Source organism: Thalassophryne amazonica, chromosome 1, assembly GCF_902500255.1.
Source record: "Thalassophryne amazonica chromosome 1, fThaAma1.1, whole genome shotgun sequence".
Taxonomy (NCBI): domain Eukaryota; kingdom Metazoa; phylum Chordata; class Actinopteri; order Batrachoidiformes; family Batrachoididae; genus Thalassophryne; species Thalassophryne amazonica.
In genome coordinates, this window is record NC_047103.1 from 11,816,426 (window position 1) to 11,834,116 (window position 17,691).

Sequence of the window (17,691 nt, forward strand, 5' to 3'; positions counted from 1 at the left end):
ATACTTTAAAGGGACTAGGTGTGGGAGGGCTGGAGGTTTGGATCAAACTCATGCCTAAACGTACACCAACATGGCGTTATCATGGCGATCATGGCACTACGTGGCTTAGTGTGGCTGATGCGAGCCATTCGAGGCTGTAATGAGAGGTCGGTTGTGGCTCACTAGAGGCTGCTACATGGAACATGCGGGGTACAGAGAGGCACACAGAGGCACCTTCATAGCGGATACGTGATAGATGAAAACGTAGGTCATTCTTCGAATAATCGTGACACACCCATGCGTGGCTCCTTCTTCATCCTTCATTATTCAGTGGGACCCAGGCTTAATTTACCCAGCACTAAAATGGGTCTAGCTGGAACCCTGACAGTTTCTCGATTTCACAGACTATAAGTACTGCACACTTAGTATCCTGGTCTGAGCAGCAGACACACACACACACACCTCTGTAGTTTCCTGATCTGCTCTGCGAGGCTCAGCTTCTCGCTGTTCAGAAGGCTGATCTGGTATTCCAGCTCCTGGACCACCTCCGTCTGCTGCTGGAGAGAGATTAACAAATAATAACAATAAATACATTTATGAAGCAGTTCACACTATAATAAAAGAAGCTTCTAATCATCCAGTTGCACAGCTTTTCCACTGAAATAATGCACATGCCAAATTAAAGCAAAACACCTGAAAGAGGTCATAAGGTCAGAAATCAACTTGTAATCTTCTTTCATAGGACTAGAATTTTGTATTTGTGTGTAGAAACCTCATAACAAAACCTTGAGCTGAAGTTTGTTTCAGTGTGGAGACTTTCAGATTACTTTTGAAGCCTCTGCATCCCATGATGCTTTGCTGCCAGTGTGTCAGCGAGAGCTGTAACAAAAATTGCTTTTGTGATTATGTCTACCAAGGACGGAATAAAATCACCTGCGTTTACTTGTCTGTCTGTCTTTTAGCAGGATTACATCAAAACTACTGCACGAAGTTTGATGAAATTTTCACCACAGATAGATATTAGGCCATGAAAGAACCCATTAAATTCTGGAGGTGATTTGGATCCAAATCCGGATTCTGGATCAAGATTTCACTTTATATATGCTTTGAAGGATTATGTCAAAATTACTTCACAGATTCTCACCAAATTTGCACCACAGATAGATATTAAGGCATGGAAGACTCCACTGAATTTTGGAGATGATCCAGATCCAGACCTTTATTTAACCTGTGCATTTTATACACAGAGATTCCATTATAGTTTTGTTGTATGGCTTTATTTGTTTTACTTAATGTAGATATTTCACTATCTTGTCCACTAGGGTGTCCGAAAAAATGGCAACTTTTAAAAAATTTTGAGTCTCACCCACCAAAAGTTTCCTTTTGGTAAGTCATTCTCACAAGTAAAATTGTTTGCCAATCAGAAATTATTTAGAGGTGGCTCAAGGTCACCAAACATTGAAAATCTATCCGCGACAATCGACATCGGTGCAATAATTGGAATGTCATATCTTTGCCACTTTTAGAACTATTAGATCACTACTTTTCAGATGTGTACAGTTTATTTTGGTAATTTAGAAATAACAGCAGCAGATTGGGTGCTAGATGTTTACTGCAGTGACTATACAGGTCCAAACTTGGCTCCAAACCCAATTTGTGCAGAAACTGGGCTTCATAGTCAGCCTATGATATTTGTCAGTTAGACAATTTATTTACATGCTATATTTACAATACTGTGTTTACTTACTTTTTATTTTGCCTTTATGGCTTTGTTTAATATTTTTGGTACTTTGTTGATAACTGTCTGCATTCTGCAAGTGCTTACAGATTAATCATAAATGTTGAAAAAAAAAAACTCTCTTAGGGCCGTTTTTATCATTTCTGTATAATTAGTGCAATGAAAATACTTATATGAATACTGAAAATCAGCTGCTGGTTAAAGGTATGTAATATGTTACTGTGATGCTTTCATATGGAATATATCAATGTTTCTAGTGTTTAGAGAGACTAAAACTGGTGAGTGTCCATACAGTGCTATAGTTTTCTTTCACTTCCCAGTCTTCCAGGTTTCAGATCTGCAAAAAACTGGCAAACCAGGTTTTACCATTTCTTTGCTATTTTTGTAGGAGAATGGCACGACCCATCAATTTTTAAATTACCAAAGGAAATTGTGCACAAATGAAAAGTAGTGATGTAATAGTTCTAACAGTGGCAGAGATATGACATTTCAAATACTGCACCAATGCGGATTGTCGCAGGTAGATTTTCAATGTTTGGTGACCTTGAGCCACCTCTAAATAATTTCTGATTGGCAAACAATTTTACATGTGACGATGACTCACCAAAAGGAAACTTTTGGTGGGTGAGACTCAAAATTTTTTAAAGTTGGCATTTTTTGGGACACCCTATTGTCCACATTTAAATTCCAATATCTGAGTATTCTTTTTAAATTCCGATATCTGAGTATTCTTAAAACAGTTGGGTTAACACAGGCTGAAACTCTTGAGATTTTTCAAATCCAGACTAAGGACATATCTGAGTCAGGTGTCTCTGTCTTGTATTTGGCTGGTCTTGTTCACGCCATGTATCATACTATATTATCATACTGCCGTATTTTCTGGAGTATCATTCACCCCTATAAAAAAAAAAATCATTTACCATCAGCTCTTTAATTTGGGATGTTTGTACATTGTTAGAATGTACATTTATTTTTTCATTGTTGGTTTATTTTGTTTAGTGCTTTAAATCCTGGGAAAGCCCTATATAAGACATTTTATTATTATTATTATTCATAGAGTGAAAATATGGTATGTGGAATATATGGTATGTACATACATCATGGGTGTTTTTGTTATAATGGGTTTTATTGTTTTGAACCGTTTTTCTAATTCATATTGCTTTTATGTCACTGGAAATGTTAAAGCACTTTGAACTGTATCAAAAAGTGTTATATAGATTTATTATTAGTATTATTACTATTATTATTATCATCATCATCAAGCATTACAGTTGACTGGAAGGGATCCAATCCAATCCACTTTATTTATATAGCACATTTAAACAACAGAACAGTTTCCAAAGTGCTGCACATAAAAACGATTATACAACTATACAAAACAATAAACCCAGTCAGATACTAATAAATAAACAAACATAAAAACAATAAATAAATAAAACACTGAGCCAAAGACAACAGAGGACCATACAACTCATGCAGAGCTAAAAGCCAGAGAATAAAAGTGGGTCTCCAGACGAGAAGGAAGGGAAATGATGCAACACTGTCATTGGGGTGTTTTTGGCTTCCTTTGTTTTGGTTCAAGCTGTAACAGCTTTACCAAAGGTTTATCAGAACTATGTATCTTTTTTTTTTTTTTTTTTTTTTTAACTTTAGTCAGAATCTCAATGATCAAAAGAAAAAAATCCTGAATAATTCACATAGATAAACTTTGATTTTTAAAGCCCAGAATGTCTCAGAAATACGAGTGTAAAATTTGAAAATCAGTTCACACAGGAGAGAAGAACCTCAGCAGGGTAAATACAGACATCAATACACAAGGTACAAAAAGACCATCAAGCAAAATTAAAAGCTAAAGAGTATACACAGTTTGTATCTGGCCAGGCTCTGCAGGAGCTGAAACATCACAGGAAATCAGGAAGAAGGTTTGAACACATTCTGAAAAAGGATGTGTGCACCGAGCTATCCAAAAGGAATGAAGGAAACACCTCAATCACACACACACAATATACAAGATGGCGCCCACCGTGGGAGACGTTTCTGTTCTACGGTCCCAACACTGACACTTCTTTTTATTTATTATTGCTTTATTGTTAATGTTGAATGTACAGTACACGTACGCGATTGTAAGCTACAGCAGCACTTTTAAACATCAGCAAGGTTCTTCATGAACTATCATTTAGCCTTTCGGACTTTGGCTTTCTTCTACGTTGGGAGGACACAGCAACCCGGCCTTTGGTGAGATGAGCAGTTGGCAAAGAGGACAAGGTGGAAACAAGGCTAAAAGCTAGGGCTACCAGGCCACTGCTACCTACCCTGCTGCTAGCTAATGTCCACTCCCTTGAAAATGAGATGGACGATCTGAGAACAAGAATTACAACTCAAAGTGAGATCAGAGAGTGTTGTGTTCTCATTTTCATGGAAACCTGGCTGACGGAAGAAGATATACTGGATGCTGTTTACCGTGGAATGCAGACATCAGCATCTGGCAAACAGAGGTGGCGGCGTCCGTGTTTATGCAAACAGTGGTGCGTAGAAAAACACTGTTCACCAGTCAGTGAACTGGCGACATTGAAGTGCAGACCTTTCTACCTGCCTCTTGAGTTTAGCGCTGTGTTTATAACAGCTGTTTACATACTACCACAAGCTAACACTGCTTGCACACTCGGCCAGCTGCATGATGCCATCAGCAAACAAGAGACTAAACACTGGGACGCTGTATTTATTATAGCTGGAGAGTTTAACCACTGCAACCTCAGGACGGTTCTCCCCAAGTACCATCACAACTGACCAATTGACCCCTTTTTGAGAGAGAAGGACCGGACTGTTCCTGAGCTGAGTGACCCTGTATGGTTGGTAGTCCTGGCATTTCCAGTTGATCTTACTGATCATCTTAAATTGAACAAGCACCTACAAGGGAAAGACCAGCTTGTACCATAATTTTATGTGCACATGAAAGCATTTTGTGCAAAGCGCCGTCTCTTGGAGACACAACTACGCAACATCAATGCTGCGCACTTCCCCAAAAAGAGAAATATGGGTCTGTGATTACATCTCTCAAGGCAGAATTCAGTCAGAGCTTCCAGGATTTTTCTGTCATTGAGAAAGAAATCAAGCTGTTCTTGACTCCTTTCCTGATGGATACAGAAGTGGAAGACAGCCTGCAATTAGAACTTAGCAAAATGCAGTGAGATGATTGTCTGAAGAATCAACATCAGCGTCTCTCCCTCCCCGACTTCGACAGGGGCTTGGAAACGGCCAAGTTCCCTCTGATGAGACGCCATTCAAAAACAATGATGCCTTTGTTCAGATCAACATACACATGTGCGCAAGCATTTTTTCTGTTAACCCTGAACAAAAGCAGACTCAGAAACAAAATGTCCAAGAGCCATCTCTGTGATGTCCTTTGCATCTCAACCACAAAGTTTACTCCTGACTCGTCAGTCATTCTTCAGTCCAAAGCGCAGCATCAATGCTCCCACTGAGTGTGATGCCGTTCTCATTAAAGGTGAGTTCAAAATACATTACACACTATTTATGTGTTAATAAGCAGGGATGCACATAACTGGTGCGCTGTGTTTTTGCTATAAGCATATTCAACAATGAAGCATATCTGACCAACATTGGCCAAGCCCTTCGTATATTTTTCTGTATGTGGCCCTCAGTGAAAAGGTCTGGACACCCCTGGCCTGTAGCTGTAGGGCCTATGGATGTTTTGAGATTTAAGTCATAAAAATAATTTTCTTTGGCAGCACTATCATGTTATTCCTTAGCATTTAAGTAAGAGAGTCATAATATGATATTACCAATGTGATCAAAATTCACACTGTCCAGAAAGAATTCAGAATTTCGACCCCTGAAGGTGGGAAATTCAAGCGATCAGACGCCATAACCTACATTTGGAAGCTACGTCATCGATCACGTGGGGGCTTCCCCCTATCTGTGTGAGGGATGCTGGGAAGGACACGGCGACTGCCAATCGGAGTAAAAAAATGCAGCGTGATGTCAGCTGGCTGCTCACTCAAACCAAATAAACCAAGATGGCAGAAAATGCTCTGAGACATCTTATTTATATATTAATGTAATATCCTTCTCTTATATTTTGTAAAAGCGAGAAATAAACACTTCTAAATCTAAAAACATTGTTTTTTAAATCAGGTAACACCTCAAGTGATTTACAAGACATCTTACAGATAGGAATGTAGTATGTGCATCAACAAAGTGGGCCAGGTCACAGGTCATCTCAAAACCGCACGCATGCACACACACACGTTTCTTCCTGCAGTTTCTCTGCACAATGGCGTTTGAAGGAAAAGACAATATTCATAATGGAATTCCCCCAGATAAATGTTCTCTTCCTTACAATGAGCTGTAATTTTGCAACATGTTACAAAAGTAAACAGACATTAGAATGCTTGGACTGCAGTAAAAACTAAATTCTGTCACACAGCTTTAAGCACAAATTGTTTTATATCACTTAACAAAACACAAAAGCACTGTGAGCTGCTTTTCCTGAAGAAAAAAAACAAGCAAAAAACAAACAAAATAAACTGAAAAATAATAACTGACTAAAACAATAAAAAGCTTATTATTATTAGGTTCTACTGCATTTATATTTTGGACAGAGAAAACTGGTGGCACCACGTTAGTAAGCTATTAATTATGGGATTTTTTTTATCTGTCAATAGGCACGCTACACATAACCTGCTCTCATTTTTTGTACACATATACAAACACACACACCTGTTTTAAGAGGTCAGGCTTCTTTGGGGGATCTGGGGTGATACAGTTTCCTGGGAGGTCGCAGAAATCCACACCGACTGCCACGTCGACTGTGTCCCGAGGTGACGGCAGTGAGGTACCACAGTTCCTGTAGAGCTGTAACAGGTCGGGAGGTTTGGGGATATTGAGGCCAACATCATCCCACAACTCAAAGTCCTGCAAACAAACAGAAAACTAAATAAGTAAACATCAACAACATATGAGCTCTGGATCAGAACAGCTAATTACAACTGTTGCACATGTTCAAGGTAGGGATGCAAAGTTTTGTGCCAACGTATGCAGATTTGAACACTGTATTCCACATTCTGATAATACAAAATGCAAATAATTCTGACCACAGACTCTATAAAACCTCAGGAAGAAGCTTGAATGAGAACGGCAGGGAGAGGTAGAGAAGAAAAAATATTTTTAAAGCCTTACCTGATCGTCATTTTCATCAGAGAAGGTGATGGCTGAGAGTTTGTACTCATTCTTTAATAAATACTCATTTACTAGGAAGTTTAAGGCTCTTTTCTCCAGTGGACGTATAGGCTCCTGAGGTGGAGAGGAAAGAGAGATTTTGAAATAATTCATGTCAGGCTCAGATGTGGCATTCTCACAGGGACAAAACTTTTTTGTTGTTGTTGTTTTTTTTAAATTGTCGACCTCTTTACAAGTGTGAGAAAAATCTTAATATCCTTCAAAAGCTGAAGATCCCCCACCTGAATCTCAGGACTTGACTTGAAGTTTTTTCTCTCTTGAGAGGGTACTTCACTCTCTGAGAACAATGGAGAGAACATCATAAGAGTTTGAAAAGGTCTCATTATTGAGCTACAGGAAATCTCTGAGGGGGGGAAATAAAAGCTAAAGAGAGAAAGCTGTAACACAAGCGGGTTCAGGAGCAGTAGAAGTTAAAAGTACGCCACACCTGCTGCCTGAGTCAAGTTGGCGCGCAGAGCCTGAATGGTCTCCTTTGCTTTCCGTAGCTCAAACTCCAGCACTGGACAGAAGTGACAACAAATACACACAAGGTGCATCCAACCAAAGACGAGGAACAAACAAACAAAACAAAGAGATGGGCATGAAAACAAAACAACCACACAAAAGGATCACAGGAGTCATAAAAAAAAGATGCATGCAAATCATGGGTGTGAGGAACACATGCAGCAGAGGATCATGGTAAAGCCGCCTGGAAGACGATTCGACACTGAGTTACGACTCAGTCGAAGGATTTCCTGCCCTCAGTTTCCTCTCATTAACAGCACGGATGTGCAAAGACTAATGTAGCAAATCTATTCAAGCTGTCGATAATCAAGCAGCTGTCTGACAATGGATTAGTTTTTTTTTTTTGTTTTTTTGCTTGTTTTGGCAAAACCTGACTAAAAAAATCTTTCAAATCATGGCTCAAACTGTTTAGCTTACTGACCCACTACACAGTGAATCCAAGGTACAAACATTAAGAATGAAGATGTGTTTATTTGTGGACTTCAATTTGAAAAAAATATATATTTGCTATTCTTGTGTATGAAAGTAAGACTAAATGACATTTAAATGTGAAAGTTAAAACTAATACTGAATAAAGAAAAAAAGCACACACAAGCTTTTTGACTATTAAAAATAAAAAGCACGCAGAAAGTAAGAAGCGATGGAACAGGAAAACTGCTGCATAGCTGTGCACTAGGATCTGCCATCAGATTTGTCATCTCGGTATTTTAATCATTTACAGAGTTGTTTCTAGATCTAATCTCCCACCAGTTTCTCTTTTCAGGTCTATAAAAATAAAATGTGTAAGTAAGGCAAAAAAAAAAAAAAAAAAAAATTAAAGAGAATAAAATGGTTGATCTTGTGCTAACAATGCATCCATAGATTTTATTTTATTTTTGTACCTGATGACATCACACCACGCAGTCTGACTATCTATGAGTTTCGGCCGTCATTTGTCTGTTATATAGACAGTGCACCAACATCCTAACTAGGACTCAACATCTTATGTGGAAGAAGACAACGACGGTGACCAATTAATCAGGCGGCCAATTAAATGCATTTTGAAATTGCCCGTCTCAGTCAACAATTTCACTCATGAAGCCAATTTGAAATAACAACAAAAAAATAAACATGAGCACTCACATCAGACTCGTGGGCTCAATAATGTGGCTTTTGTGGAACAATGCTAGGACCCCCGAATCCATTTACATCCAGACCTTTAAACATGTGAAAGGGTATTTTGAAACAGTGAGAAACATGCTTCATGTAACATTATCTGACTGAAAATGGTCAAAGTTAAACACGGCCTTACATAAAAGTCAATTTAAGCCGGTAAAAAAAAAAAAATAATAATAATAATAATAATAATTAAAAGGTCTTGTTTGTTGTTTCTTCTCTTAATTAGAGCCCGACCGATATGGATTTTTTGAGGCCGATGCCGGTAACGATATTTGGATGAAAAAATGCAGATAATCGATATATTGGCTGATTTGCCAATAGCTGATAAATCAGCTGATATTATTATTATATTTTTTTAAATGAATAAAATGTTCTTTTTTGGACCCTTAACAAAAAAAAGATATGAGCTAAAAGCTGAAGCTTTGTCCTCATATTGATTAACTTTATAACAGAGAAGAATTCTCAAGTTCAAAAAATGCAATCAAGAATTACACCTTTGTGAAATTAGCAAATACATATCCTTAAAAAGAGTTGTGAAATACATCTGATCTTGTACCTCTTGTTGCTGCAACTTAGATATAGGTTATATTACAGGTAGAAAAACTTTTTCAGTTGCAGACAAGTAATTGTGAGAGGAAAGAAACGCAAACACTAAGGAAACATTATTTTCACAACACTCCTTTATTTTTCTATTCTGCAACTTTCAAGAACAAAAAACTTTCAAACAACCTTAGTGCAAGCAGAGGTTGGTTTTAGTGCTGGTAGAACATTTTAACAAGAAAACATGGACCCTGATATAACATGTGAGGAAACTATCATATTTGTAACAGTAAAATAAGATTCTTTTCACAAGACCCTGCAGTATGTTTGTTACTGTTCTTGAAAATTGCACAAAGAAATGTCTAGTACAAAAAAAAACTGTGCAAAGTTGCATTAATCTCTAAGGAAAAGATACACATGGACAAACGGTACATGAACATTTTACATTGCTGACACAAACATAATTTCAGTAATTGTTCTGTTTATGAGAAATTATCAGCGTTCTATCGGCAAAATTTCGGCTGATAGTGAGTACTTTGAAAAGGGCTGATATATCGGTTGGGCTCTACTCTTAATTACTGCTGACCATATCATGCAGAAAAAAGAGGTTGAAATCCTCAGTTCGTGAGATTTAAAAAAAATGCTGAGGAAAGTCTTTTTCCAAATACATTCTCTTACTGGATGGTTAATGTTATGATGTGTTAGCTCACCAATGCCGTTTTCCTGTTACTATGGAAACATGGCACTGTGGCCAAACCGCTTGCTGTTGTTAGTCCAACAGGGGGTAAAAAATAAATAATTCTGACCAGTAATATGTAAACACAGCCCGTGGCTTTACGTCTGGCTGAGGAGATAGACAAACAATAAGACGCAGCAGAGACAGACGGACACAGATGGACAAATGCTGCACAAACTCACTACTATTCTCACTGCAGTGACGTCATCAGGAACAATGACACACTTTGACAAAAAGTACATTCAGCATGTGGCTTGAACAGGAGACTTTCGCCCACATTTCTGAACATTTTTATATTATACCTGGAAGCTGCTGTTATGATACATAAGTTTAAAAAAAATGAAAAGTCAGCATTTTTAACTTCTTTCAGAGAATTTTCAATTTTCTATTGTAGTAACTAAAATTGCAACGGATGCCATAAAAAAATCATCAGGCTTTTCTAGTTGAAGAATCTTGTTGAAGTGGTTTTCAAATTCTATTAAACTATCCTTCATTATTACTAAAAGAAAAAAACAAAACAAAAATCTTTGCAGCTGGATCGACATGCGCCTTCTGAGCCTGAGTGGGCGTGTCTGAAAGAGGTGAAAACTCACAAATATGATCATACGTTTTGATAGAAAACTCATATTGTGATTAGGTGGAAAATACAATAGTAAATGTATGATCTTGTAATGCACCAACTATGTCCATAAGTACTAGGAATGTGACCATTTTTTTTTTTTTTTTTTTTGTCTCTGTACTGTCTCTGTACTCCACTACAATGGAATCATAATGTTTAAAAAAAAAATTCAAGGTATGCTTGTAGTGTCAAATGTTAACTTTAATTCAAGGAATTTACCAAAAATAAATAAATAAATAAATAAATCACATAAAATAATTAGAAATTAAAGCCACTCTTACACAGTCCCTCCAATTTTGGAAGCCGTAAGTAATTGAAAAAAATAAATACAAGTATTACACTGAATACAAATAATCACTTTTACAGCCAGTTTTCTTCAGACAAGTCAGAGGATGGATATACATGAACATTTAATAAATACACACACAGTATGGTACTGTATGGTAAATGTGTATGGAGCAGGCAGTTCTGTAAAACTGACTAAGTGTCCAAGACGGAGACAAGTGAAGGAAGCCAAAAGGACAACTGAGAAAGGCTTGTTGGTTTCTGTGGTTGTGATTGGACACATTGTGCATACTGCAACTTTTGTCTGTTGCACTAACAGACACAGCTTCATTCGCTGTTTCGCAGTTGTGAATCTCGTGCCATCTCGCGGTCCGTGACTTACACGAGAGGTCAGTTTCAGTAGAGTTCCGGTTTAGGGTACAATGTAAACACACCTCGTGAATCGCTTGTGAACTCGGTGAATTAACATTATCCATATCCTCGCTTGTCATTGTTTACATGGCTTTGAAATGCCGGAACTCTGCTGGCGCCGCAGTGCATTCTGGGAAGCGCAGGGGGATTATGGGAAACATTAAAGCAGTCAATGGTGGAGTGGGAGCAGGGAAGGATTTTCATGCAAGAAAACAGAAGTAATCTATGGTCGAGTTTACCATACATAGGTCATCGAGCAAACAGTAGCTGAAATTTCACATCATCTTTTTAATTCCATTCCACCCTGAAGCTGTATAACCAGTGATGCAGCAGACAAACTTCTAACTCCATTACAATTGTCAAGCATGTGTCTCAGTGGCTTCCCTCACCAATCTTCTTGTATGTCCACTCAGCTTTTGAGAACTACCTACTTCAGACAGATTTACCATGGAATATCATACTGTTTGTATTTCTTAATCAATGATGTAAAAGAAGTCAGTCCTACAGTGCATCCAGGAAGTATTTACAGCGCTTCACTAACATTTTATGTTACAGCCTTATTTTAAAATGAAGTAAATTCATTTCCCCCCATAATTCTACTCACAACACCCCATAATGACAAGGAAAATTTTTTTTTTAATTTTTGCAAATTTATTACAAAAATAAAAACCTAAGAAATCACATGTACTTAAGTACCGACACCCTTTGCATAAAACTTTGTTGATGCAACTTTAGCAGCGGTTACAGCCTCAAGTCTTCTTAAATATGATGCACCTATCTTTGGGCAGTTTTGCCCTTTCCTCTTTGCAGCACCTCTCAAGCTTTGCTGCATTTATCTTTCCCTCAATCCTGACTAGTCTCCCAGTTCCTGCTGCTGAAAAACATCCCCACAACATGATGCTGCCACCACCATGCTTCACTGTAGGGATGGTGCCTGGTTTTCTCCAAACATGATGCCTGGCATTTACACCAAAGGGTTAAATGTTTGTCTCACCAGACCAGAGAATTTTGTTTCTCATGGTCTGAGTCCTTCAGGTGGCCTTTTGGTAAATTCCAGCTGGGCAGCCATGTGCCTTTTGAATGAATGAATGAATGAATGAATGAATGAATGAATGAATGAAAACTGTTTATTTCGAACATTTGATACAACAACAATTACAAGCTAGATCAGTAAAGACAACAACAAAAAAGTTCCTACTGTGTACCCAACATGTCCGAAAAGGGGTAGGGTGAAGCATCAGCTTATTTATCCCTACCCCTTCTTCCCCACAACCAGTAATACCCTTTGCCACATATACACATAAATTCCTACACACCTAAACCGATATCAATATATATATATATACATATATATACACACACATACATATACACATCAACATACACATATATACACATATATATACACAAACATAAATATACACCTACACATACCTACTTACATACAAAATACTATATATTTACAAGCCGAAGCAAACAACAAAAACACCCTAACCCTCATTACCCTTCCTCCTCCCTATACCCAGAAAAAACCATATTTTTGTACCGCTGTTTGAACTGGTTCATGCTTGGACATTGCTTGAGCCCCACTCCCAATCTGTTCCACATCCTCACCCCACAGACAGAAATACAGAAACCTTTTAATGTTGTTCGTGCCCACTGATGCTTTAAATTAAATTTCCCCCTCAGACTGTAATCCCCTGATCTGTTAAAAAACATATTTTTAATATTTGCTGGAAGTAAATTGTTTATTGCTTTATACACAATTTGTACTGTTTGAAAATGAACCAAGTCTGTGAATTTTAAGAATTTGGATTGTAAAAATAGTGGATTTGTATGATCTCTATAGCCAGTATTATGAATAATTCTTATAGCTCTTTTCTGCATTACTGATAGTGATTGTGTTGTACCTTTATAAGTATTACCCCATACCTCTGCACAGTACTGTAAATATGGTAAAACCAGTGAGCAGTAAAGAATGCGGAGTGAGTTGTGGTCCAGAATATGTTTCGCTTTGTTTAGAACTGAAATGCTTCTTGACAGTTTACTTTGTATATGTTTTATATGAGTCTTCCAGTTTATCTTATCATCTATTATCACCCCCAGAAACTTATTTTCATGTACCCTTTCAATATCTACCCCCTCGACTTGTAACTGAACCTGTATATCTGTATTACAATAGCCAAATAACATGTATTTTGTTTTACTTAAGTTTAATGATAATTTATTTCTGTCAAACCATATTTTCAATTTTCCCATTTCTATACTGATCCTCCTCAGTAACTCCTGCAAATCCCCCCCTGAACAAAAAATGCTTGTGTCATCTGCAAATAATACAAATTTTAATATTTTGGAAACATTGACAATATCATTTATATAAATTAGAAACAGTTTTGGACCCAATACTGACCCCTGTGGGACGCCACAAGCATTGTCCAAGCATGATGATGTATATTCCCCCAACTTCACAAACTGTTTTCTGTTACTTAAGTAGCTTCTCACCCAGTGCAACACCAACCCCCTAATCCCATACTGTTCAAGTTTATTGATTAATATGTCATGATTAATTGTATCAAAAGCCTTTTTAAGATCTATAAATATTCCAACTGAATGTAATTTGTGGTCTATGGCGTTTGTAATCTCCTCAACTGATTCTATTAATGCAAGTGATGTTGAACTATGTGCTCTGAATCCATATTGACTATCAGTAAGTAATTTATGTTTATTTATGAATTTGTCTAATCTATTATTGAATAACTTTTCTAATAATTTGGAAAATTGTGGAAGCAAAGAAACAGGTCTATAATTTGTGAAGTGGTGTCTATCCCCAGTCTTATACAGCGGCACAACCTTAGCTATTTTCATTTGATTGGGAAATTTACCGGTTTGAAATGATAAGTTACAGATGTATGTTAATGGTTCTACAATCCATTCAATGACCTGTTTTACCACCACCATATCAATTTCATTTAAATCGGTAGATGTTTTATATTTACAATTATTCACAATGTCTATAATTTCATTTCCATCCACTGCTGTGAGGAACATTGAACAGGGATTTCTTTCTATGAGATTATTATCCAAATCCTCAGGTTGGGAATCGGGAATTTTTTCTGCCAAGCTTGGTCCAATATTTACAAAAAAATTATTAAAACCGTTGACTACCTCATCCTTATTTTCCTTCTTGACATTATTATCAATGAAATACTGAGGGTAACTCTGTTTTTTATTACCATTTTTGATAATGCTATTTAATATATCCCATATTCCTTTAATATTGTTTTTGTTATTATATAATATGTTACTATAATATTCCTTCCTACATACCCGTATAATATTAGTTAATCTATTTTTGTATTTCTTATATCTATTTTCTGCCTCTTTAGTCTTTAGTTTTATGAATTCTCTATACAGTGTATTTTTCTTATTACATGCATTTCGTAACCCTTTCGTCATCCATGGTCGAGCTTGGATTTTTTGTTTTCTGTAGTCTTGTTTAATTGGACAATTTTTATCATATAATGATGTAAATATTTGTAAAAAAGTTTCATATGCACTATCAACATCACTTTCACTGTATACCTTTTCCCAGTTTTGCTCCTGTAAATCCTTCTTTAGTGTGTTCATGTTTTCCTCTGTCCGCACTCGCCTGTATTTTATTTTCTCCTCTGGCTGATTCCGCCGATGGTTTTACTAAGGAGTGGCTTTCATCTGGCCACTCTACCATACAGGCCTAATTGGTGGATTACTGCAGAGATGGTTGTCCTTCTGAAGGTTCTCCTCTCTCCACAGAGGAATGCTGGAGCTCTGACAGATTGACCATCAGACCATGAAGACCCTTGTTCTCTGACTGCTCAGTTTAGACAGGCAGCCAGCTCCAGGAAGAGTCCTGATGGATTTGAACTTCTTCCATTTATGGATGACGGAGGCCGCTTTGCTCATTGGGACCTTCAAAGCAGTAGAAATGTTTCTATACCCTTTCCCAGATTTGTGCCTCAAGACAATCCTGTTTCAGATACAGACAATTCCTCTGACTTCATGTTTGGTTTGTGCTCTGACATGCACTGTCAACTGGGGGACCGTATATGTAGACAGGTGTGTGTCTTTCCAAATCTTGTCCAATCTACTAAATTTACCCCAGGTGGACTCCAATTAACCTGTAGAAACATCTCGAGGACAATAAGTAAGTAAGTAAGTAAGCTTTATTTATAAAGCGCCTTTCACAGACCAGGGTCACAAAGCGCTGCACATGGCATACAAAAATACTCTAAAAATAACATACGAAAACAATAAAATACAATATCAGGCTAAAAAGCTAACTTAAAGAAATGCGTCTTTAGTTGCCTTCTAAAAGTATCTATACAATCCAGAGAACGAAGGGCACAGGGAAGCTCATTCCAGAGGCTAGGCGCCACCGCTTTAAAAGATCTGTCCCCGTGAGTTTTAAAACGGGTCCGAGGAACCATCAACAGGTTCTGATTGGATGACCTGAGGCTCCTGGAGGAAGCATAAGGCTGGATCAGCTACCTGATGTACTCCGGTGCCTGTCCATGCAGAGCTCTAAAAGTCAATACCAGGATTTTGTAATGAATCCTGTAGGAGACAGGCAGCCAATGCAAAGTATTAAGAATAGGAGTAATCTGGTCCCTCCTGCGGGTAAGCAGGCGCGCAGCAGAATTTTGCACAACCTGCAGGCGGGCCAACTCCTTCTTATTCAGACAGGTGGAGAGACTGTTACAATAATCCAAACGTGATACGATGAACGCATGAACAATCATCTCAAGCTCTTTTAAAGTCACCATCTTACGGAGCTTAGAGATGTTCCGAATTTGGAAAAAACAGTTCTTAACCAGGTAATTTGTGTGCTGCTCCAAAGACATTCCTCCATCCAAAATGACACCCAGGTTACGCAGGCTGCTTTTGACCATACAGCTTAGGCTACCGAGATGCTGCTTAATTCCAGGTACAGCACTATCTGGTGCAACAATCAGAGTCTCAGTCTTATTGGAATTTAACTGCAGACTGTTCTCAGTGAGCCATTCCTTAATTTTGGCCAAACAATTTGTGAGAGAGCAGAGTTTCTGTGGCTCAGTTGTCTTAAAAGAGCAGTACAGCTGCAGATCATCGGCATACAAATGATAGGACACATCACTGAACTGCTGGATCAGCTTGCTGAGAGGAAGGAGATACAACGAGAACAAAACAGGTCCCAAGACGGATCCCTGTGGCACACCCCACATAAGATCTGCAGATTCCGACACTGCATTGCCCACCGTCACACTAAAAGATCTACCAGTCAGGTAAGAGGTAAACCACTCTAAAACACAACCTGACATTCCAACCAAATCCCGCAATCTGTTTATCAGAATGCCATGGTCAACGGTATCAAACGCCGAAGACAGATCAAACAGAACCAGCACAGAACATTTGCCAGTGTCAGCTGCCATCATCATGTCACTAGACACCTTCAACAGGGCTGTTTCAGTAGAATGAAACTCACGGTACCCAGATTGAAAAGTGTCATGGATGTTGTTACCCTGCAAAAACGATCTCAATTGAGCACAGACTACCTTTATCAAGACTTTGGCCAAGAAAGGGGTTTTAGATATTGGCCTAAAGTTCTTGAGCTCTGTAGAATCCAATCCAGCTTTCTTTAACTGTGGTTCCACAATGGCATGTTTAAAATAACAGGGAAACACACCACTCGACAAAGATATATTAAACATTTTAGCAATGTAGGGCCCGATGGAGTCAAATACATTCACAAACAGTTTAACGGAAGAACATCCAAAATACCAGAGGATGGCTTCACTTTATTCATGATGGTTGAGATGTCCTCTACAGTAACAGGCTCAAATGAGGCCCAGCACTGAGTGGGAGGTTCCCAGTGCTGGGGACCATGGCATGGAGGCAGGTTGTACTTTATAACTCTAACCTTATCAATAAAGAAATCCAGGAACTCCTCACAACTAGTTTTAGAGATAACAGGAGTGACGGCAGCAGGTGACACAAGAGAGCTGATTGTGTCAAAAAGCACTTTAGGATTTCTTTTATTGGAGGCAATCGGGTGATTAAAATAACTTGTCCTGGCCTCCTCTATCGTCTTATTTAATGAAGATATTAAGTCTCTTAAATGTAGCCTGTGAACCTCCAGTTTTGTTGACTTCCATAGGCGTTCAATCTGGCGACATGTTCTCCTTAGAGTCATAATCCCATCATTTATCCAAGGACAGAAACTTTCATGAGGAGCTTTATTAGCCTTAGGTGGTGCCACTTGATCCAAGATAGTGGCACAGTGGCTATTAAAGCTATTCATAAAACAATCAGTTTCAGTGAGATTATTAAAAAGTAAAGGGTTGAACTTATCACAGAAAAGCGTAGCTGTTGTCTCTGTGATAATTCTCCTTTCTGCCTTAGTAGAAACAGGTCGAGGCTCAGATGGCACCATCAAATCAAAGAAAA

The 17,691-nt window shown here is 38.1% G+C and overlaps 1 protein-coding gene across 1 annotated transcript in view; it reads right to left on the reverse strand.

The window, feature by feature from the left end:
- The window catches only part of relch (RAB11 binding and LisH domain, coiled-coil and HEAT repeat containing), a 76,458-nt gene that overhangs the window by 44,845 nt on the left and 13,922 nt on the right, over positions 1-17,691 (reverse strand). The window contains 5 exon segments of the mRNA XM_034182354.1: positions 442-536; positions 6,458-6,652; positions 6,917-7,030; positions 7,198-7,253; positions 7,404-7,475. Coding sequence (XP_034038245.1) covers positions 442-536; positions 6,458-6,652; positions 6,917-7,030; positions 7,198-7,253; positions 7,404-7,475 — 532 coding nt within the window.